General features: G+C 34.7%; 1 protein-coding gene across 5 annotated transcripts in view; it reads right to left on the bottom strand.

The window, feature by feature from the left end:
• CFAP54 (cilia and flagella associated protein 54) overlaps positions 1 to 23,723 on the bottom strand; it is a 113,621-nt gene that overhangs the window by 75,528 nt on the left and 14,370 nt on the right. For 4 of the 5 annotated variants that reach the window (XM_017804532.1, XM_017804533.1, XM_017804534.1 and 1 more), the window contains exons 1-19: positions 22,853 to 22,993; positions 20,638 to 20,809; positions 18,677 to 18,735; positions 17,179 to 17,322; positions 16,759 to 16,872; positions 16,565 to 16,663; positions 15,804 to 16,032; positions 14,678 to 14,752; positions 13,286 to 13,398; positions 13,007 to 13,175; positions 12,306 to 12,391; positions 10,488 to 10,622; positions 9,287 to 9,434; positions 7,457 to 7,515; positions 6,333 to 6,461; positions 4,872 to 5,019; positions 3,983 to 4,060; positions 3,778 to 3,899; positions 1,762 to 1,935 (exon numbers count right to left, since the gene is read on the bottom strand). In XM_017804532.1, the coding sequence (XP_017660021.1) occupies positions 1,762 to 1,935; positions 3,778 to 3,899; positions 3,983 to 4,060; positions 4,872 to 5,019; positions 6,333 to 6,461; positions 7,457 to 7,515; positions 9,287 to 9,434; positions 10,488 to 10,622; positions 12,306 to 12,391; positions 13,007 to 13,175; positions 13,286 to 13,398; positions 14,678 to 14,752; positions 15,804 to 16,032; positions 16,565 to 16,663; positions 16,759 to 16,872; positions 17,179 to 17,322; positions 18,677 to 18,735; positions 20,638 to 20,809; positions 22,853 to 22,924 (2,325 nt within the window). In that variant the 5' untranslated portion in view covers positions 22,925 to 22,993. Of the gene's footprint in view, positions 1 to 1,761; positions 1,936 to 3,777; positions 3,900 to 3,982; positions 4,061 to 4,871; positions 5,020 to 6,332; positions 6,462 to 7,456; positions 7,516 to 9,286; positions 9,435 to 10,487; positions 10,623 to 12,305; positions 12,392 to 13,006; positions 13,176 to 13,285; positions 13,399 to 14,677; positions 14,753 to 15,803; positions 16,033 to 16,564; positions 16,664 to 16,758; positions 16,873 to 17,178; positions 17,323 to 18,676; positions 18,736 to 20,637; positions 20,810 to 22,852; positions 22,994 to 23,723 lie in introns of those variants that run through there. The other variant, XM_017804536.1, reaches the window with a different exon arrangement.

The raw sequence follows: 23,723 nt of genomic DNA, 5'->3' as shown, positions 1-23,723 counted from the left end.
CAGTCACCACCAGTTTACACTTCTTGATTATCAGGGGAAGTACATTCTCCTTGGCCTTTGTTTTCTGACCTATGTACTTATAGAATCCCTTCTTGTTATTCTTCACATCCCTCACCAAGTCCTGTTCCAGCTTTGCCTTGGCTTTTTTGACTCCATCCTTACACATTCAAACCATATCCTTCTGCTCTCCAAAGGTCACCTGTCCCTGGCTCCACTGGCTGTGCAGATCCTTACTCAGCCATGCTGGTTTCCATCCTGCCTTGCTTGATTTCCACACCTGGAGAAAGAGCTCTTGAGCTCTAAAAAAATTTGTCTTACAATGAATACTGACTGTTTTTCAGAAGGAGTTATTGAAATTGAAAAGATTATTTTCATTAAGAGCTTTAATATCAGAAAATTTTAGAGATATTTTGACTCCTAGTACAAGAACTATATAGGTCCAATTAAATCCTGGGTATACATTTATGCTAAGAAACTAGTAATCCTAAGTATCCAGTTAATCATTTCTTCATTAAAAATACCTTTCATGTCTGCTCAACATAACTTTAGAAAAAAAATTCTCCTAGACTATCTGGATATAAGAATTACAAGAATAATACTATATAAGAATAATATATTATAAGAATACTAATCATATTCCGCCATCTAGTGGCTCAATATGTTGCATTCATTCTCCTGTATCAAACAAAATGAAGTTTGAAAACTTACTAAAACAAATGAACTACTGAATTTTAAAGATTTTTTAAAATTTTATTTTATTTTATACTCCTTAAGGATAACAAGGATTAACTTTTCCCTAAGTCATTAATTTGAAATTTACTAATAAAACTGCAATAAAACTGCAAGTTATAAAACAACTGTTCACAGAAGCATTCTTACCATTATTAATAAGATTTGAGTGTAGCTAGTGTATTCAGCCTTTTTGAACCCTTTCTGGACATGGAACAGTCAGCATGGATTTACCAAGGGCAAATCACATCTGATCACCAGGATGGGCCTCTGTGACAAAACTACTTGATTAGCAGAGGAAGGGAGATAAGTAGATGCCATTTACTTTTCACAGTAGTGCATGCTAGGAGGATGAAAATCAATAGACTTAAACTGAAGCAAGGAATATTCCAACTGTACCTACAATAAAGAGTTTTCCCTATGAATATGTTGGCCTGTTGGAACACATTGCCTAGAAAAGCTGTTCAATCTCTTGTTTTCAGAAGTGACTGCATAAAGCCCTGAGCAACCCGGTCTAATCTCACAGCCAACACTACTTTGAGCAGAAGGTTGGACTAGAGACCTCTCCTAAAATCCCTTATGATCTGCATAGTTCTGTTGACATGTTCAACAGAAAGTAAACTTTTCCACCTGAACTATGTCACTTCAACACTTCATAAACAGAGACTTCAGCGTGGTACTTCCTTGCATCATATGATGCAACAGTCTTGCATCTCTTCAGAAGGTAACTAGGAGTATATCAGCCCCCAAGCAAGTAAATGAGCTTTTGGTAAGTGGAATAAATAAGTGTTAGACAACAGAAGCACCAAGAAACATGATGCACTACATTAAGGAAGTTTCATATAAATCTGAAGATCAAAACAGTGAGTCACAATTGACTCAAAGGGGGGGGGAGGAAGGATACTTAATTAAGTCAGAATAACATAATCTTCTTAAGAACAGAGAAAAATGTGATGCTACAGCACTGCTGAAACAACTTTTCCACGTGTATTTTTTAGTTATTTCTCATGCAGTCATCACACAAAACATTACCTGAATATCCGAAGAGAACGGAGCTGGTTTAAATGTCATGGAACAATGTGATCTAGAAAGTAAAAGAGGAGGAGGAGGAGTTCTGCCTTTTTTCTTGCTGCTCATAACTTCTTTGAGACTGTGATACAAGGCACTTTGTTCAGCTTCAACTTGCTCAATTAAAGTTAGTGCTGCCTATGATTTAAATTAAAACAAAAGGGAGAAACTATTAAAATATAACAATCAGAGAGATTTAACACTCATAAATACTTTTCAGATTATCATAGAAAATTTCACTGCTATGTAGAAAACTTTTACAGATCTTTGCATCGTCTTACATTCTAAATCAGGATAAACAGTACTTGGTGTAAGTTTTCATATGAAGATTAATTTCACAATTAGAGAATGCAGGGTTGCGTATGAAAGAGATAGGGTTGAGGCATATCCAATTTTGGAAGAATCTACAGGAAAAAAGAGAATGATTACAAATAATGTTGAAGCAACTAGTGCCAAGCAGTGATCAGCTCCAACAAGAAACAAAAAAGATATCAACTCTTATTTGAGAGAAAGCTGAAAACCTAATTTGTGGAATTTCTGCAGGAGCTGTGGCAGTGGTTAGACTGATTTTCTGTACTTCAAAAATAGAGGAAAGAAATAAAGTCTAGAAATGAAGAAAAAAGAGGAGAATGTGAGAAGCATCCATACCTGTACAGTGGTTTACTGCATGAGAAATGTTTATTTGTATGCTCCTCAAAATAAACTGCTACCTATTTTGCTATAGAATAATAACAGACTTATATGATATGTGCTGAGTACAGTAGAGAAGACCAAAATATATGAGTAATTCTATATAGAGCTCTACAATAAAAAAGGCAAAAGCATGAAAAGAAAGGTTTTGTTGTTTTCAGGGTTTTTGCTGTTTATTATGAGCACTGTCTACCTCAAGGAAGAAAATTAATTGAGCATGTAATATCAAAGGAGATCATACTAAGTTTGTCCAGACAAAGTGAATTCTTACATTTTCTGGTAAATAGCTGAGGATATATTATATTCTTTTATCTACATCTTTCTTGGTGAAAAGTGAACAGAAGCAAGATGTAGTGAAGGTCAGTGTAAGGCCTTGGCAAATATTTGTTTGGGATAATCACACATTTCTTGGAAATTGCTTCTACACCTTCATTGGTGAATACAGTTACAACTTTCATACCATATCACTACATCTGGTATTCATAAATAACATATTCTACAAATATATGAGAGATTTTTAATGTATATCTTTTCTAATCCAGTTTTTGAATTCTTCCGACATAAAAGATATATGTACTATCATGCTTCCAAATTTGTGGCACTTGAAAGAAAAACACTTTCCAGTATCCTCTTGTTTAAAATACTCTTTCTTCTACTATATACTGGAAACTGTAGATTCTGTTATCTGTTGTACAGGTTATAAAGAAATTTAAAGCCCTGCTGATGAGGAGGCAATTTTCATGGACAGATGCTGGTACAAAACTCGATAGAAAGACTCTCATTGATTTAAAGAGACTTTGAAATGAGACTTTGAAGAGCTTCTAGCCCAAATAAATTCCAAAATTCCAATTTCGAAACTTTTATTTAATAAGTGACCAGCCAAAGTATATTCTAAGACAACTTAAAGATCTTGGAAAATGAACAATGTTGACGGTTACAATAAGGAAAACTGCATGACATTTTGGCAAGGCACACATTCATAACTGCAAAGTCTGGGTGATTAAGTGTAGAGAGAAAGACTATATCTTCTTTCAGGTTTCCTGAAATCTCCATGTTTGCACAAATTTTGGGGATGCGCTCTTTCCTTGTTTTAAGGTCACTTTATTCTTTCATTATAATGAAACTTCTCATGAAAAAAATTGACAATAGAAGTTAAAAACACACACTGTTCCTCAAGTTCCTTCCATTTTTCTTCTTTTTTAAGAAGGAGTAATCCCTGACTTAATTACACAGAACATGAAAAACTGTGATAACGATAAAGAATTTCTGTCATAAGATATTTCTTATTACCTCCAGTAGCTGCCTTTGGGAAGTACTCGTTAACTCTTCAGGGAACTTCTGCGCAGCCTTTTGCATCAAAAAGATTGCTCTGGATAGCTTATTCCTTTTTATTTTTTTCATTATAAGTGCCTCTATAAAACAGATATTTTAAGACATTTATAAAACAGCAGCAATAATTTATTATACTTCTAAAATCTTAATTAATAGGCCTTACCTGTTAAATAGTGGAAATCTTTATTATTCTTCACATCTGACTTACTAGACTTAAGACTTCTGTCATCCACTTCACCACCTGTGTGGGAAGGAAATACCAAGTTATTTATTTTGATAGTGCTATTGTGAAAAATTCAGTGAGAGGGGTTAATATGTAGTTTGTAGTAAAGCTCTGCTCCATCTCATGTTCTTCTCTTTGGTTCAAGTAGAATTTCTTGAACAGATCATGCCACTAAAAATATTCCACCCTCCTGCTCTAACATCTCCAGTAGTTATACTAACATCTTAGAAAAAGAGAGCTCTTGTTTCATCATAGGGAGCAGGGCACAGGGGAGCTCTACAGTGTCAAACTAATGCTAGTTTTTAATTTTAAAAAAAACAAAACAACACTAAAAATGAGAGAACAGTAGAGTTTTTTCAGAAGGCATTTGGCAAGAGTGGGATAGCCACTGACTGGAAAGATATAAAGACAACTTTATAGGAGTAGAAATTCAAATTACCAAGAGCATTGAATAAAATATTCAAGGCATTCTCTAGAGAGAAAAACGGGATTACAGAAAAAAAATCTGCAGAACATCCCCCCATTTTTCTTTATCAGCACTGTAACAGTTAATAACTAAAATACAAAACCAAACTGTCTAGGAATGAAATCCACTACTTGTAGCAAAGTTTAACTCCCATTGGTAGAGCAGAGACTAGAGACTAGTGTCATGCAAATCTAAATTCTGCAAACTCAGTACATTATTTCTGTCTATATGAGGCATACAAACTGCCCAACATCAGCTCCTCTTCAAAAAGCAGATACTCCTTTATTTCTTAGTATTTCAAAATATATTAACAAAAGGACTCTAATCAAGCTATGAAGATTATTTAACTTTACTGAAACCTACCTTGTGTAATTTTAAGAAGTTTCACAGCTACTCGATGTTGGGCTTGAATGAGCTCCAGGTGTAAATCTGCTACAAAACCATTATCTGTTCCTGTTTTATCATTACCACATCCCAAAACAGAATTCAAATTCTGATTATTTGAGTCCACCTAATAAATAGGAAGTGGCAATTAAGCAAATACAAACATTTTTTACTTAGCTTACTGCATTTTCTTAACACTGATATTATTTCAGTACATTGACAAACACTGAAATTTGTCATATCTGTGTAATATGCAATCAATCAAGAAAGCACGATCAGAAGGAGAATGACCAGGCAGAGAAAGCAGAGATAATGGAGAGAGTAAACTAGACAAAATCTGAGCATGAATAGGAAACTGGATCAATAATAAAGATGAAACTGCAGAAAAATACATTTTATTGTGTTACCAATCCACACAAATAAATTCATATTAGTGTAGAATGATAATATTTAGAAAATCTGAACTCCCATCAACAGTAAAAATTAATTTTAATAATAAACCGTTGCAAGCAATAAATATTAAAAGTATTTCTGTTTTTAATTTATAGAAGAAATCTCTATATTATAATTATTTCAAAAGAAAATTGTAAAGAAAACTTAAAAGAGTTCATAATTTATTACTGAAAGAGAAAAATGCTATTTCAACTTGTGCTGGTTTTGGCTGAGGTAGAGTTAATAATCTTCACAGCAGCTGGCATGGGGCTGTGTTTTGGACTTGTGCTGGGAACAGTATCAATAATGTCAGGGATGTTTTCATTATTGTTGAGCAGTGCTTACACAGCATCAAGGCCTTTTCTGCTCTTCATACCACCCCACCAGCAAGCAGGCTGAGGATGCACAAGTAGATGGGAGGGGACACAAGCAGGACAGCTGACCCTAGCTGGTCGTATGGGATGGGATATCCCATATGGGGTATGGGATGTGGGATATCCCATACTATACAACCTCATGATCAGTATATAAATCTGGGGGAAGATGAAAGGAGGGGGTTGTTTGGAGTGATGGTGTTTGTGTTTGTCCCAAGTAACTGTTATGAGTCATGGAGTTCTGCTTTCCTGGAGATGGCTGAACACCTGCCTGCCCACGGGAAGCAGTGAATAAATTCCTTGTTTTGCTTTGCTTGTGTGCACAGCTTTTGCTTTACCTATTAACCTGTCTTTATCTCAACCTATGAGTTGTCTCAGTTTTACCCTTCCCCCATGTCCCTGTGAGGGATTGAATAAGCTGCTGTGTGGAGCTCGGTTACCAGCTGGGGTCAAACCACAACACTAATAAACAGAGATTTATTTTTTCTATTCTCTTCTTACATGGGGCAGGAAGGTAAGGTACATTTGCTAGTACTAAAATTCCTAAGTATAAAGAAAATATGACGTTTGTGTCATCAAAAGCCAATATATTATTCATGGATTCTTTTGCAGTGTAGCTTTTCATAAACTTTACCTTTGTGCAGCAGTTGTCAAATATTGACTTTCCATCTGGTAGAAGGGTCATTAACCGAGATGCATTCATTCCATTAATTGCTTTTTCAAGACTTTTGTAAGCAATTTGTAATTGTTCCATAGGAGTTTTCTGAAATGAAAACACATATAAACACATTTTATTAGATAACAGCATTAAAAACTGTAACATGGACTATCAAAAGTAAATTGCTATAGTTTTTAGCTGCCGAAGTTTAAAATCTGTCAAATAATCTTTACATAGGCACTGTTCCCCATGCTTTCATATACTCATATCAATGTTTTAAATCTCAAGTAGGACTGATTTTCCTTCAGCTGTAAAAAAAAAGAAAAAATTACCAGGAGTTAGCTTATAGCAGAATGAAACTGAACTTAAGGAATTAAGTTGAAAACACAGTATTTTTCACAAGCAGTTTTTCAATGTTCCATTAGATGTTGTTAAGAAAACACTATTTTTTCAGAAAATACCACCTTCAAGTAGACTGTTGCTGAATTAAGCCTTCTCCGTGTGTAAGCATTAGATATGTCATTGACAAAACTCCTGAATCCTCAGACTAATACATATCTTTCCTTCTTAATGTGTTTTAGTAAGTCATTTGATTGGACAATTCTCCAAAGTGCTGAGCTCTTAACACACTGAACAAAGCAAGGACACTCAAGACGTTTCATCTATTCCATACATCCCTTACAAAAACAAAGAAGCAAAAGTGCAACCCAAAATATTTTCCTAAATGAAGCAAGGACTAAAATTTCTACCATCTTTAAAAAATGTGCTATTAAACCATTTAAAGCTGGTACTACATATTGGCATAAAAAAAGGGTGTATAGCAGAAAACAGTATGACCATGCTGTAAAAGTTTCAAATAAAACTTCTGCCATATAAAGGATTGATAAAAAAGACCCAGGGAAAATTTTCAAATTTTATTTCATTTGAAAAAATATCTTTGTTTTTTTCCTCTGCACTAGCAAGATTGTGTGAAACAATCTTTGTAAAACTAAATATAAAATTGTATTAAAAGCTTCAAGCAGAAATATGTAGGAGACGTCCTGGAAATACTCTTAAGCTATTCAAAATCATCGTATTAATGAAGATAAATTAGACGTTACCATCAGTATTTCAGGGATATCACAGGTTTCATCTTGTGACAAAGAGGCACTTCTTTCTCCTTTTTTTATAGGAAGAAAATCAGAAGTAAAAATTAAATAAATTCAGAAAATTTTAGTTCCATTTGATTAGCTCTACTACTAATTTAAGAGTCTGGCAATAATTCAGTTCTTCAGTGCTTGACTATGAGAGGTAGTTATATTGATACTTGAAAAGCTTTCTGGGGTTTAGACACATGGCTACAATATGTACAGTTATACTAATACAGGAGATGATTATCCAATGATTTTGCATTTTTAAATTTACCCTATATTTCACACCAACATTATATCTAAGCCAGCAAAACTTGGACTCATTTTGTAATTCCTCACATTGTTGTAGCATTCCTATCAATTCTCCATTTTGAAATCAATTCAAATCTATTATTATCTAACTCAGAGTGGGTTTAATGCTAATTTTACTTACAGGAGCATTTTTAAGTATAGGTGGTCATATTTTTGTGACATATACTATTTCAATTTAATATTTCTCTAAGTGGTATTATCACCTTTTAATGTTCACTTTGACCGTTTAAATTATTTTCACTTATAAAGAATGCATTCAGACTTGTGTTTTCTTTTTCAAAACAAGAGGAAGCAATTTATCAGTTCTGGGTTGCAGCCCTCTAATTTCATTTCTTTGCTGAAGTAAATCAATTTTTTACCCTTTCAGAGGGACAACCTTCTAGTCACTCCACTTTTGCCTGCTTATTTCTGCTAGTTCACCATCTCTTTCTCATAAATATGAAAATCTATATTCACTCCATTTAGTAAATAGACTTAGCATAAAAATGTGTTTGACTGGCTATTTGTCAGCCTGTTTTGACCAATGGCTCCTATCCAGTTCTTTTTTCCTCCAAAAAGACATATTTAAACTGAATGAAAAAGAATAGAAGTGGTTCTAAAAGGAGGATTCCTCCAGTCTCCCTGAGAACAGTATCATTTTCATAACACCACCAAAAACAATATCTACTCTACCTTTATAATGAACAGTAGTTTTCCAAGATTTTTTTACTTTCAAAAGAGCAAAACTATTGTCATTCCTTTCTGTTTCTAGATATGGTCTAAAAGGATCCTTAACATTTACTCTCTAGTTACCGTAAAGCATTTATGAGAACTATGATACATATTCCAAAATAGACAATAACAGAGAACTTCTAAAAGTGTGTCTAAATATTCATATTTTACAGCATTAGTCAGGTTTTGGAAGGAAAGGTTTTTAATGTAATTGTGATTGCATTATATCCCAATAGTGTCAGCCAGGTTCAGTTTCAAAGACAATTGAATTCCTATACAAAAATCAAGGCTGAAAAAATCAAGAAAAACAAACTGATGACCCAGTAAAAGCAAAGCTTCAGTATGACCTCAATATTTTCCTCTTTTGTTTGACCTGCCACTAGTTAACCAGCATTTGAATGCTCCAAATGAGCTGTAGCACGTACTGCCTTCTGCCCAGCCAATATTCAGGGAACGTATCAGTGATCTGAGGCTACTCTGAAGGGGCTAAGACACATATAGACCTATGGGGAGGGCGAGTAATAAGAGGTGTAATTCAAAATGGGGTTACTCTGGTATAACTGGAAACGTAAGGAAAAAAGGCATAAATCTTATGAAAATCAGGTTTCATTAGTTTCAATTACAGATGAAATTCTGTGCAAACAATTATCATTCCACTCTCAACAATCTCTTTACAACATTTTTTGAATACCTGTTTGTCAAAGTTTTCAACTCAGAAGAGTTCCTATCCTGAAAGTCATTCTTGAAAGAAAAACAAATGTTTGTTGAAAGCTTTACCTTCTTTTTTCTTAGATTCACTCATAGAATTAGCTATGTTTTCCAATACTTCAGTTAGACATAAGGTTATCTCTGCAAACATTACATTCGTGTCTGCTATGCTGCTCTTCTCAATTACTTCATTTATTATCCAGAGTATATGAACCCACTAAAAATGGGAGGAGGGGAAAGAAAAAGAATCAAGGCAGAGTTAAAACAAATTTTTGGAAGATATTTATGTATTACAGAGGTAGATACGGTTTTGCATTTAAAATTGTTTAAAAATATTCATGAGCATGCACACAACTCCTTTCTTGGATTGGTCTTCTTTTTCTGAATGCCCCCAGATTAAGATGGTGAATTTATGCTGTTCCATAGCCCCTGTTTCTTCAGAGAGCAGACTTTTTTTATTTTAGAATATTATCATTCCTGCCATTCCTTTGAGAAAGGTTTATGAATGTTCTACAGCCACAACTTTTATACCTTGGTATAGTGTAGTAATTCTTCCAGTAGATTTGATCATATGCCTCTCATTTATCCCAGTATCTTCCCACTTAAACAGTATAAGACACCTGAATGCTACTGTTGTACATACAGAGGAAAGTAACCATACACTACCTCTTGGTGAATCTCTGAACAATTTTATTACAGGGACCAGGTCACAAAATTAACTCCTCCAGGAACTGTTTGGTTAACATCAACTGGCAGCCCAGAGAAACCAGTATGAATTATCTTCAGAAGACTGCACTTCACCAAGAGCCTCTCAGTCTCAGGAAAATTTCCGGGTAAGGCTGTGACTCTGTCCAGTGGGACAAATACTATTGACCCCCCTCTGCCTTGTCTTAAGCTGTAAGGTTTTTGCCACTTTGTTCAACTATCTAGAGAACTTCCTTGAAATATATTGATATTTTCTGCCACAACACATCAAATGCTTCTTCTTTTATTATGCCCAAATGCTTTCACTATTTTAGCTTCTTAACACCATGGCCCACTGGTATTGAATGGGTTACTTTACCACAAAAAGACTAAGAGATATTTTGATGCTGACATATGGGAGCACAGTTTGTTCAAAGCATATATACAATTCCTATTTTCAGTGAAGAAGAGTATCTGCATTTCACCACAAGAAAATGTACTTAGGCTGGATACCAGTATTTTATCTTGGCTTAACTATAACAGACTGCATTCATATTAAGAGAAATACATTATAATGAAGAAGTACTTGGTAAGCTTTGTATTTGTGGATATATTCTAAGTAGTCACTTCCACTTGTTTGGATTTGCTGAAGTTCCATTTTACACTTCTGCCACAAACACATTATTACATCAAAAAGTATTTCTTTGTCAGGATGGACATTCTGGAAAGAAAAAAACAATATAATTGTGGGAACAGGTAGGCATACAAACACACAAATAACCCAGTATATCAAGAGTCTCAACATTTTTCAACATAAGTAAATAAACCATTATCACATGTAATTTTCTTCCAAGGAATGACAACATTTTGACAACATCTTGAAAGCTTAAGAAATATTTTTAAAAAGTAATTCTGGTAGACCACCCAAGCTTTTCTTCTCCCAACAATACAAGTGCATTTAGAGGTTTGGGGGCTTTATTTCTCTTTTTTATGACAAGCACTTGAAAGTAACACAGACAAGGAAAGAAGTGAAATGAAAATTACACGAGAAAGCAAATTATCTGTGAAATGTTATAATAATCAACACATTCTGGAGAAACTTTACTTTTTTTTAATTACAGTATTTAAATATTTGCAGAAGAAAATCTAAATTAATAGGGGTTTTTTGCATTGACAGAGTACTTCCATGGGTTGTTGGTGCATCTCAGATGATGGAGCAGTGAAGAACAACTTAAAGAACTAGAAAGAAAGCTTGGAGTGAAATATCTAACAATTGAAAGAAATGTTAAACGACATCTGCATCTTGTGAAGAGAATAATTAAGAAATTCAAATCTCTATTCAATTACCCTCCTAATTAGCACATTTTATAAGGCAATACAGGCCATCTACACCATGTAAAACACATTCTGATCAGAGAGTAAGGACAGATTAGGTATCAAAGAGATTTGTGAGAAAGTGTAGAAGAACCAGAAGAGTTTAAATCTAGGTAACTGCCTCCATGATACAGAAGTCATGTTAGAAAACTGACAAATCATGCTTTCTAAAGGTACAGCTACCTCACAGGCAGCGTATTTTGACTGAATATACTACCCTAATGCTAAAAATGTGTGTGCCCTAATTGTATTCACATTGTGTCAATATTCAAATTATATTCTAAAATAAATTTTGCAGTTAAGACATATGCCATGTTAGAAGAACAAGTTTTTTCTAAGAAAAATTTTTCATTAGTCTTTTGGATCACAAACTATTTCAATGTAAATGCTAGTAATGGAGACATTATATATACATGTATATATACAACACTAGGTTTTCCCCTCTCAGTAGCACATTAAGGGAAAATCTCAGTTTCAGGATGTAATATAAAAGTGGGAATAAACAATCAGAGGTATAATGGAATTAATTCTTCAGCACAGAGAGTCCCACTCTCATTGGTTTTGTTGTTGTTGCTGCTTCTTTTGCATTTTTTGCAGTGAGAATTAACCTTAAATTGCAGACATACTGCTGCTATAAAGACATAATTCCTTAGGGTAACTGCTCCCATTTCTACAAATATTGCAGAAATGTTTTCTACAGCTGAGCGTATTTGCCTACCTAAATCTAACATACGTCAAGAAATTTGATCTCTGCTTGATAAGCAGAAACATGCAATCAGCTCTATAGTCTTCCAAATAGATTTAATATATATTAAACATTTTTAAGTAGCCTGATTACCTAGCACCAATTTTAGAAAATTAAACTATTTTTTAATCACAAATTGATCAAATTTTGTAAGTACATTTTTTCATTTTTTTATATTCTTACAGGTCGTTAATCATGCAACTGATTCCTTTGGTCTTCAATTCTATGCATTAATCACAAATTAAGTGATACACTTAAAAGAAACGTCTCTAATTCTGTTATTACCTGCTGAGATGTGGAAATGCAGGAAAACACTGTTGTTGCCAAAATGGTAAGATCGTTATAAGGCTCTCCATGCTTTAAGGAATCCTCTACATTCAATGTTTATAAAAAAAGAAAGAAAAGGACAGGCAAGACATTATATCTAATTACAAACCTATGTTTGAAAACATCTGAGTGAACTGACTTACTGAAATATGCCAGCAGATAATGTGGTCTAAGAAACAGTAAATACAGCAGGGATAGATATTCCCAAGTTTACTCACTTCTGTGAAAAGTGAGCATTTCTATTTTTAGGTAACAGAAAGTTTTCAAGAAATTTGCAGGGTTTTTTGATTGTCATAGAATTAAATTGCAGTTACTCTAACAAGTTTTTCTTGCTTCTATGGAAAGAAATTTTGCATAAATCAAGTATAAGAACAGGAAAAAACCCTTTTTTTCTGAAAACATCCATTTGTTTTATATCTTTGCTTATAACTTGATGCATGTTTAACATCCATCATGCATTTCACACTGGAGGGGTCTTGTATAGTCATATTTTGACAAGTGAAAACTGGACAAAATTTGATAGGTGGCAGTTTCTCAATTGCTATTTTTGTCACAGAATACTGCATGCACCATATTACATAGTTTTTAAATAATTAACAAAATCTCTTGCTGCAGAAATATTTTAAATTCAAACACAACTATAACTGAGTAACACTCACCTCTAAATGTTTGTGTCTTTTCAGAACCTTGGGGTGTGCTAGCTTCTTTGCTATTATCTTCACTAACAGAAGAAACACGTTCAAATTTTCTCGGAAATAGTAAAGGTTGCATCAATGTAAGAAGCTTGAGCTCCATTTCAGCTTTCTTCCATGTCGGGTCATCTTGAGCCTAATTGAGAGGAAAAAAACACAGAAATTGGTCTTTAAGATATGTACTTTGAATACTTACTGTCATAAAAAAAGACTTAATAAAGAATGTCTAAAAAGCATCCAGATTACCTGAAGAAAATTAACAACAAGTTGAATAGCAGAATCAAACACTTCCCATTTTTCATAGCTGAAAGCTAATTTTATGAATTTCACAGCAGCATCTCCAGACACCCCCTTTTCTCCTGCAGTGATGACAAAAATATTTTCTCTTTGTTATATATATATATTCAGAAGCTTATTTAAAGTTTAATTAATTTAATTTAATAATTTGGGCATTGATAAATACAAAGATAAAATTCCATGCGTTTTGAACAATCAGCATATTCTTGAAGGATGCTTTCGTAGCTCTACAAGAAATGACAGCTTTATTATTTCATGATAATGTCTATGCTTACATGCTGCTTTAATGATGTATCTGCAATCAGAATCATAAAGGTTTGAAGAGACCTCCAAGACCATCAAGTCCAACTTTTAACCAAATAACACCATGCCCGCTTAACCATATCACAATGTCCTGTTACATTCCAAAGAGGCTGTACTATTATTGGTATTAACATAACTGTGTACAGAATACCAAGGATCTAGTCCTTTCTGTTGCAGGAAGAGTTTAAGTCTGGGATCACCCCATAATGACCCTTATTGCCAGAAATTTAGATTAAAATTTACACAGAAACACATAAAATTTCCTTCAAGATAGTTAAACATTTCTCATTACTGCGTCAGAAAATGTTCATGTATACATAGGGAGCCTATTTTCTCAGTCTTCAAGTTTATCCAAACCCCAGCAAGGCAGAAAAGGGACTTCATGGTCCTTGGAACTTCAAGCAAATATCTCAGCTAATATATTTATTCAGCAGTGTTCTGCAGTCCTAGCAATATACCACAGTCACTATCATATCCCCTGGGCGCATGGTCACTCAGCTAAAGATGTTAGCAGTATTAACTTAGTAATGTCACTTAGCTGTGATTTCCAAAGCAGCACAATTATTGGTCCAAGGATCTCAACAATCTTTGTGTTACTGCATCCCACTTCTCTTCAGTAAGAAGGTATCAGGAAATCATTGCAGAATTTGGGCTTTCAACTATTGTTGAGGGGCATTAACCTACCTAGAGGAACTTAAATGCTGAACAGTATGTGATTACGATGTCCATATATTACTGTACGTTATTTAAATAATTCTTGTGTTAAGAAAACTGGAATGATATATGTACATAATCCCTTCTGAATATCTTAATATTACATGTGTAAACAAACATATCTCATAGAATCACAGAATATCCTGAGTTGGAAGGGAAGGGAACCACAGGGATCATCAAAGTCCAGCTCCTGGCCCTGCACAGAACCACTCCATTTTGCAGTCCCTTTATGCATACAACTACTACTAACATGAAAATTAATTCTGCTTACTGAACATTTGCATCACTGGGTACAGAATATTTTGAAATTCAAAGCTAGCTTACCTGTTACTATCAACTGCAGAAGGGTTGATGATGGATTAATGTTACCAAAATGATTGGTGCCACTGCTTGCTCCACCTTCAATACAGACAACTCATTAAATCAATTTATAATGTCTTTGATTTGTTACATTCTAATTAGCCAGTAAACATATAAAGAAAATATTCTGAAGGGTATTTAGTCTCTATAAATTCTTGACAAAATGACAAAATATTTCTATACCTATGGCTATATGCAGCCCAGAGCCCAGCAAGAAAGGTGTGGTAGGAACCACCTAGTCCAGTGTTTTTCTCAAGTTTTTAAATCTTTGAGTTATTTTTTTGGGGAAAAAAAACCAAACAACAACACCAAACAAAACCAAAACCATCAAACACCATGGTATTTGACCTTGCCTGGCTTCTAGACCCCCCACCCAGCTGCTCTCTCACTCCCACTCCACAACAGGATGGGGGAAAAAATAAGATGGAATGCTCATGGGTTGAGATAAAATACAGTTTAATGAGAAAACAAAGGTATGACTGCAAGTGAAGTGAAAAGGGGGATTTATTCACTATTTCCCATAGATGGGCAGATATTCAGTCACCTTCTGTAAAGCAGGGTTTCAGGATGTGTAGCAGTTGCTTGGGAAGTGCCCTCATCCTCTCCCTTAGCCACAGGTGTTACTGCTGAACACGATGTTTTATGGAACTGACACTTGGTGAGTACAGGTCAGCTGTGCCAGCTATGTCCTCTGCCAGCCTCCTGCCTACCCCCAACCTGCTGGCCTTAGGGCACAGGAGGGTTGGATAGACAGCCTTGATGCTGTGCAACCACTGCTCAGCAATAGTAAAAACACTGGTGTATTAAGAACACTGCTTTAGCCATAAATGCAAGGCACAGCACTGTAAAGGCTGCTACAAAGAAAGTGAACCCCAGTTTACTTAGAAAATATACGCATAAACTACTGCAGATTTTTACTGATATAACAGACCACAGAATCAACTCCAATTTTTATCTCACATATCATGAAGATAAGAAAGATTACCTGTGTCTACAGGTGCTATTGTTATAAATGAAATCTATGCCTTCAGGCAAGTTATTTTTTTTAATAGAAAAAAAATAAAATAAAACAGAGGTCCAGGCTCCTCACCAACACCCTTTTGCTTCTTTAAGCTGTTTCTTGAGAGGATTTCTAGGCCTGCAAAAAACAGCTCTGAAATGACATCACGAATTTCAATTTCATCAGGAACAGGTGGATGAGGGTGCAAGACATTCCTGCTACTGTCAGAGAGTGCTTCCAGGATGGCAAGGAACTGAGCTGCGGCACCATCAAACATTTCCACCAGCAGCCGTTCAGTAATAGTGCGAGGCCATGGCAACTAAGTAAGAAAAGATAATTTAAGCCTTGTGACATCTAAACTGACTTACAATAGAGCAAAATTTCTTTCAGAACAGTTCTCCATCAGAAAGTAAGTACACATTTCAAACAGAAAATAACATACTGTAAAATATATTGTTGTTATTAATTTCATGCTTCAAAGGCACGGCAAAGCCTTATGCTTGGAGGATACAGTACTTAAGAAGGGTAATAATTTCATAGCAACGAGATGCCCCACTGCATGGCATTTTACTTCAAAAATAATACAATAGAAATTATGAGTGAGAGTATTAAGGCCATGTAGTTTAAAGCTAAGCAGATCTCTCCTCATAATTTTCTAAAGTAGTAATTACTACATCTTCCCCTCTTTTGAGTTTGTTCTGAGTTTTATTAATAAATTCTAACTATGAAACTGAAAAAGTAACACTTTCTGCTTGTGTATAGCACCATGTGTATTTAGAAGAATTATATCACATATTCATCACATGCAAACAGCAAATAAAGAGAAGGATTATACAAAATGTTAGACTTACATGCAGTGCTTCTTCTGGGCTAACTCTTGAGTCACGCTGAGAGCTTTTCGACTTTCTTCTGGATTCATATACTGCTCTTTTGAAAATCATTACTGACATCTGACACAAAGAAAAAGTAAGTAAATAACTATGTTATGTGTTCTGTTCATAGAGATTGTAACTACTCTACCTGTTTATAATAAATTGTAGGATACCTTTAGAGTGGCCTCTTTAAAAATCTTTTTCCTCTCTGACTTTTCTGGGGAAGAACTGATATTTTCTAATTGCTTCAGTTCATCAATTTTAATCAGACCACGGCGAGCAAATACCTGTCCAAAGAATTAAAAAACAAAAATTGATACTCTGTGTTCATATTCTGAATGTTGGTATTTAATTTTAGAGCTGGCCACTGCTTAATAAAGTCTGTGACTGTGAGTGTATTACAAAGTACTATTGCATTTAACTTTGAGTTGATATACTCATTTACATGTGGAAACACATCTCCACTTTGCAGTTAAAATTTGGAATATTGGCAGAACTCTAAATGCATACAATCTGATAATAAGCAGGAATACTGAAATAAATATTTCTCATTCGATTGCATCTGAAATGCTACATAAGGTAAATCGGGATACCTCTCCATGAATGCTGGCTTGACAATCAAAATAACACTGAGAAACTGCAGTATATAAGGTGGCTCTCCATGTCAAATAATGTACAGATAAGAGTGGAATGGATGATTCCATACATATACTGGCCCACAGTAAGTACTCCAGAACCTGTGTTGAGGAAATCCAGTTTCAAAATGAATGCATTTTAACCTACATAAATATACTTCCTACTACTAAAGGACAGATACAAAGACTTATCCTCACCTGGTAGGACAAATGAAGGGGAGGGGGGCAGGGGGGAATCACAGAAATTGTATTAATTTTTAACATTTTTATTGACTTCAAGCATACCTCCTGCATAGCATTGCTTTTTTCCATCTGAAACTGTGGTCAAGCATTATATTTTAGCCTCCAAACTACCTTAACCACTCCAGTTCACGATAGCCTTGCTACCAGACAGAGGTCCTGCCCTTTTCTCTCCTCTGCTCTTCCCTTGACAGTTATCCCTCTCCCTTCTGGCAGCTCTAGTGATCAGTTTTCAACAAGATCAGCAAGCTTATTTGGGTTGCAATGGAGTCTGTCCTCTTTGGTGACAGCCTGGGCTTAGATTAATTTATAACCATGGAACTAGTCTTTCGGCTCTTAACTGGTGGAGCAACATAGTCTCAGCCTCATTTTAAGATCAACAGTCTTATTTTAAGAATTAGTCCTACTAAACTGATTGAACAATATCTTCTCTTTATTATTTTCTTTGGGTCAGCTGTTCCCTGAGGTATATAAAATGTGCACAACCATAGTCCTAAATTAAGTCAATATACAGGTTTTCTTTTAGTCTAAATTTAAAGAATCTGAAATATCTGCAATCAACTCATTTGTTTCCTGTATAGTAGGAACCTGAATATGTTAAAGGAGGTGCTTAATCACTTCTCATTTCAATAAAAGATGTTCAAAGAGAAAAAATCTTTCCTGCTCAATGAGAGATTAATATAACCAACATATAAGGAAATATACTGTGTTAAGGCTGAATCATATTCTGTTCAAGATTTAAGTGAAAAGAGTAAAGCTAAGACAAACAAAAATTACATTCAGACAAAAAGAAAAAGGCAGGAGGGAAAGGCCAGGCAGTTTTTATCAACTATTTTCAACTAAAAAACCCAGCCACCAGGTGTCAGTACATTTCCGCATTTTAGGAAACAAAAGACCAGTTCTTGGGGCACGGCATAGTTGTCCAAAACAAAGCATCTAGAATCCTCTCAAACAGCTTAACATATGCCATCTAAGTGTCCAGCAAGGCATTAGTCCGGGCTCTATTCGACAGCTGAGGAAGGAGTAGACTCCTGAAGGCATGAGGGCTTAGAAATTGGCCACTTTGCAATCTAGACATTTTATTTCCTTGTGATCAAGTAGTACTCTTGGCAATGCTGATGAAATAGAGACATCAGGGCACAGTGTCATGCAAAATACAGGTGCATTTTCCAAACTCCCGTAAATTTTTCAAGGCTTTTAATTTGTTTTGCCATACCTTAGCAGACTGACCCATTGTCATCAAATGTCTGCATATGGTATAAATATAAACAGTACCTGCAAAAATAAATTAAAATAAATTAAAAAAACTGATAAATTCTATCATCCTACATGAAATTTTGTTATGTTAGCCAACTGAATCCTTTTCTTATTGTCCAGGTTGTTATTTCCAGAGAAAAAGAAACTATTGATTTTTCATTTAAAAACAAAAAATAAACTAATGATTTTTCTATAAAAACTTTTCAATTAGAGAAGATGAAGCCATTAAATTCTCTGGTGATATTAGCTTCAAAAATACCTACATAAGTGAAGTAGTACAATAAAAGAATGAAATGTTAAAAATGTATTGTATCAAATTTTTATTAAGTAACTGACGGAGGGAAAAATCTTTTCATCCCCAAATGCCAGGGTCTTTAAAACAAAATACTACCTCTCCTCACAGACCTTGCCTTACATGATTCTTTTAGTCTGTCATGGCAGTGGCCTGGCAGACAACACCACTATTACATGATATTAAGCATGATAAGTGACATGAAGAAAATTGATAGCAAGTTGAGTTTTCAAGAGCATCAAAGTGACTTACAAATAAAAACCTGTCAAAAATTTACTTAAGCTATGTCACAAAATTGCTTTTCAAAAATCAGTTCGAGAAGTATAAAAGACACTGCAGTTCTGGGGGGAAAAAAAGCCTATTCTTCTGTCTGTATGAATGTTCAGAAAGGGACACCTGTGGCAGCAGGAGGCATCACAGTGTCAACTGTCATAGCTAGAAGGGTGTTATTATGCCAATAAGCTCGAATGGAGCAAGCACTACAAAGATTTCTTTTTGTCAGTCAAATGTGTAATGAGGCACAAAATCTATTGTTTGAAATTGCAGAAAAATGCTCAGGAACTTGGGAAAATCTGAGTTCCTGCCTAATTCTAATTAGAGTAGATTATTGGCTAGGATAGGTACATAGGCCTGTCTTGCACATAGGTAGTGGGATGTAAAAATGGCAAGTGAATATACTTTAATTCTTCTCCCATAGAAATAGACAGTAAAACACACACCTCAAAAGTAGGGATGGCAAAGGCAGTCCCAGCAAAACAGGATAAGAATTTTGACAAAAGAAAGTAAATTTTTTTAAATGATATTAAATCATATTATCTCCTCAATTTATATTGCAACAATTGACCATAGTCAGTTCATAACACATTCATAACAGCATTTTGACTTTGGACTAAATAACATTGCACTTCAAAGCAAAAATATACTGTTGTTGTTCCTGAAATGAAAATCTTGATACATCATTCTCTTTCTATCTAGTCTGCAGAAGTTCCATTCTTTCTTCACCTTTTTCCTAATTCAAGCATTTACAAGTAGTACATTAAAGGCTTATATAGAGATTAAAATTCTTAAATTTCATATGGTATTTTTAAAATAGTTTTATTACTAACTGTAGCCTTCAAGGTACTTTAGAAAATACAAATATGTAACGGCAGGCAAGCACTTTCTACTCTTAGACCTACAATCCACTTTAAAAAGAACAAAACAAACCCAAAACCAAAACAAACTCATAAACACAAACATTTATTGATAAAAAAAATCTTGAGGGTGTTTTTGTTAATCAGGATTCACTCAAAAAATGCCCTTACTGTGCTGTTAGATTTCTTTTTATTAGTACACTGTAAACAGTTATGATAAAAAAGCTGTTGCTTTTATAACAGTTCACTTGAAAAGGCACACTATGTAGAAACTTCAATCTTAAAGTCCCTTCTTTTAGAAGAACAAACAAACGAACAAACAAGCAAACAAACAAAACACAAAAATAACTCCTACAACAACACCAAAAAAACCCCCTAATGTGAGTGAAGACTAACTAGAAGGCTAACTAGAGATTTATTCATGACCATTAGGTTGACCTTAAAGAACATGTACAAAAGTTTCCCTCCACAGCTTTGCTTAGCAAAGGAATGTACCGTTGTAGATAAGCCAACACAAATTCTCCTGAGGTAGAGCCACTTGCATAGTGAGTCGTAATGAGGTCAAGACATCTAAACAAGTCTGCAGGGACTCTTGATTCTGGAGATTTCTGTCTCTGCTGCAAACCATCTGATAAATGCAAACATTTCTTGCTTGCAAAGCATGGAACTAAAACAAACAGAAACATATATAAAATTAATTAAAATACAAGCATATGTCAGTTCACATCATCAAAGTACAACGAAATGGTGAGTTGGAAAAGATCAAGCATATCAGAAAAAAAATCAGCACGACATTGAAATGAGCATTAGAATACAGAGAAAGTGCTAAAGCTTTAGGGTTGCAGTACCATTAGCCTGAATCAGTTTCCACTGTGTCACAGGATGAAAATGCACATAGTGCACTAGGGCTGCTGAAAGGAGTGTAGGGAGAATGAGGTGTTAAACTGCTATTCAAACAATCTGGCTTTAACTGCTGGCTTCTCTGTAGATGTATCCATAAACTAAGGCAAGTCTTAACTTTTCTGGACTTCTCCATCTGTGTCACCAATATCTTATTTCTCACTCTCATCTGTTATTTTTGTCTTCTACAAATGATTTGGTCCCTCTTTTCCTTGTAATACCTAACCTAACATGATCACAGTATTGTCTGGAGTACAGCATCATCTGAACAAACCAACATGTGAGAAAATGAGCTAAGTGAGACACGGCCAGTCAGTACCCATCAACCTCTCAGAAGATTACTAACCTAATAATATTTTTTTTTGCAGTTAATTAACTGAAGCTGAAAGTTTCGAGCCCTGAAACTCCATTTCAATGATTTTCTTAGTGTTATACTAAAAACCAAAAGCTAGCTGCAGGAACCTGAAAAAAAAAAAATTACATCTAAAGCCTTTAGATGTAATCATTTGACACATTATCATTTTCCATTTCCAATTTTAGGGATCACTGTCAAATTAGATTCCATATCTGAAAATTTATGGATATCTCAGTCTCTAAACTTATAGAACAGGCATTTAGTATAGACTCATGATAATATTTGGCACTAGCGTTGGTTCAAGGTCTAGGCAGACATACAGGAAACAGAAGAAAGCATCTCCGGAACTTCAAATGTGTTTACAAAACATTTTTTAAAAATGGATTAACATAGTCTTTCATCATAGTCTTTCTAGGAAGCTGAACCGAAAAACAAAAAAATTATACAAACAGAGTATCTCTTCTATCATGACATCTGCTCCTAGCTTTTAAGCAAACTGTCTGCTTTTTTCTCTTCTCTAAACACCTATTTGCATTCTGACTAGCGGAATATGAATTTGATTACCTCAATACACAGGAGGTGCTTACTGTTTCTGTTCATTGCTCTTGATCACAGAGTAACTTGCATTAGTTAATTCGAAATATCCACTATGTATGAAGATAGACCTTCTTGGCAAAAAACTGCTTATGGTAAAATCTAACACATTTTTAGCATTCCCCCTATATCTACTGAAACACTTTCTTCCACGGATAACAGAAGATATACTGCAAGTCCCTACCTCAACAAGCAATTAACAAAAAAGGGGTTCCAACACACTCTTGAGGTCACTCAGCTTCCCAGAGCTTAAAGCAGTTACAGAACTATCCAGCATTCTGCATTTTTTGTTCACAGCAAGCAAATAAGCTACATGGAGTAATGCAATGCTGCTTTGCTTACTATCATGAGCTTTTTTACCTGTAGCATTTTTGTGCATTAATGGTACAAATTACAGGACAGAAAACACATTAAAACAAATTGTCTTGCACTCTGCCTAGTTCTTAGAACATACAGTACAGAAATGTCTACAGTTGCAGTACATTTATCAAATTTTGCCCCTATCCTAATTCTGACAGTGGATAATAGCAACTATTTCAGAGCAAAAACTGCTGTAAAGAGTTACAGAATAACCAGTTCAGAGAAAACTGCCTTTTTTAACATTAAGTTGATAGTGGTTGGCTTATGCCGCAAAAGCATTAAGCACTTATAGCCTCTTAAAAATATACCCCAACTCCAGACGTTCATATCATGCACATGACCATTAAATCTCAATACAATTTATAGCAACAAATTAATAAAGATTAGTTAATGCTAATATATAATTAATATGAAACACATTAGGGTAGGATAAAATAAGCTACTTACTTTGAATATGTTAATGTCTTTGACCAAAAAAAATGAAAAAAACCCACAACCTACCGTAAGTGCAGCATTTTTATCTCTGAAACCATATGGAAAAAAGGTGGATTTAAATTGATGCACATCATCCATGATATCATCAAGGTTTACAGAAACAAATTGCTGAAGGTATCTTTCATAGCAGTGGAGAAGTGCCAACTTATATTCCTGAAAAATGAACAATATGTTCTTTTTATAGTTTGTATATTATGTTTCTATTTCTATAAAACATATTATTTTTTATTATCCCTATGTAAAAAAGTATCAATGTGAAAGAGCAACTGAGAGTAAAACACTACAGTTTTACGTAAATATCCAACAATGCAGTGTGAACACTCAGCATATGAAAGGCTGAAATACTTAAAACAATGGCTTGCAAGTTTTTGTGAGATTCTTTTATTTTATTCATAAATATGAGCTATCACAGAACAACTGTAAAGTAGGATCCCGGGATAATGTAATAAACTCAAAGGGTTCCTGGAATGTTCTGCAGCTTTGCAACAATAATGACAATGACACTACAATTCTGAGAAAAGTATTCAATAATGTAGAACTTTATAAACCATACAGACATCTTCACTTCTCTCCTTCTTGTTTCTCTGTTGTCAAAGCCCTTTTTTTTCTATAAAAGCAGAGAGGAAGATTAAGATGCACTAAAAAGAATGAAACAAGTGACAACTGGAACTTACATACAGCCAAGAAATCAGCCACTGGGTCTTTAAGAACTGTTAACAAACAGATACTGAGTTCTATATCTCATTCAAAATAAAGCTCCCCAGCTACATGTTGAACCACTAACATCATGCTGAGACTATGGTTCAGATCTGACTCAGATGTGGAAGTGCCACTTACCGAGTCACCACCACCTCTTCCGCAGCGAAGATTATACAGA

This window comes from Lepidothrix coronata, unplaced genomic scaffold (genome assembly GCF_001604755.1).
Source record: "Lepidothrix coronata isolate B3197 unplaced genomic scaffold, Lepidothrix_coronata-1.0 Scaffold9, whole genome shotgun sequence".
NCBI lineage: Eukaryota > Metazoa > Chordata > Aves > Passeriformes > Pipridae > Lepidothrix > Lepidothrix coronata.
This window is presented reverse-complemented; position numbering and strand designations above follow the sequence as displayed.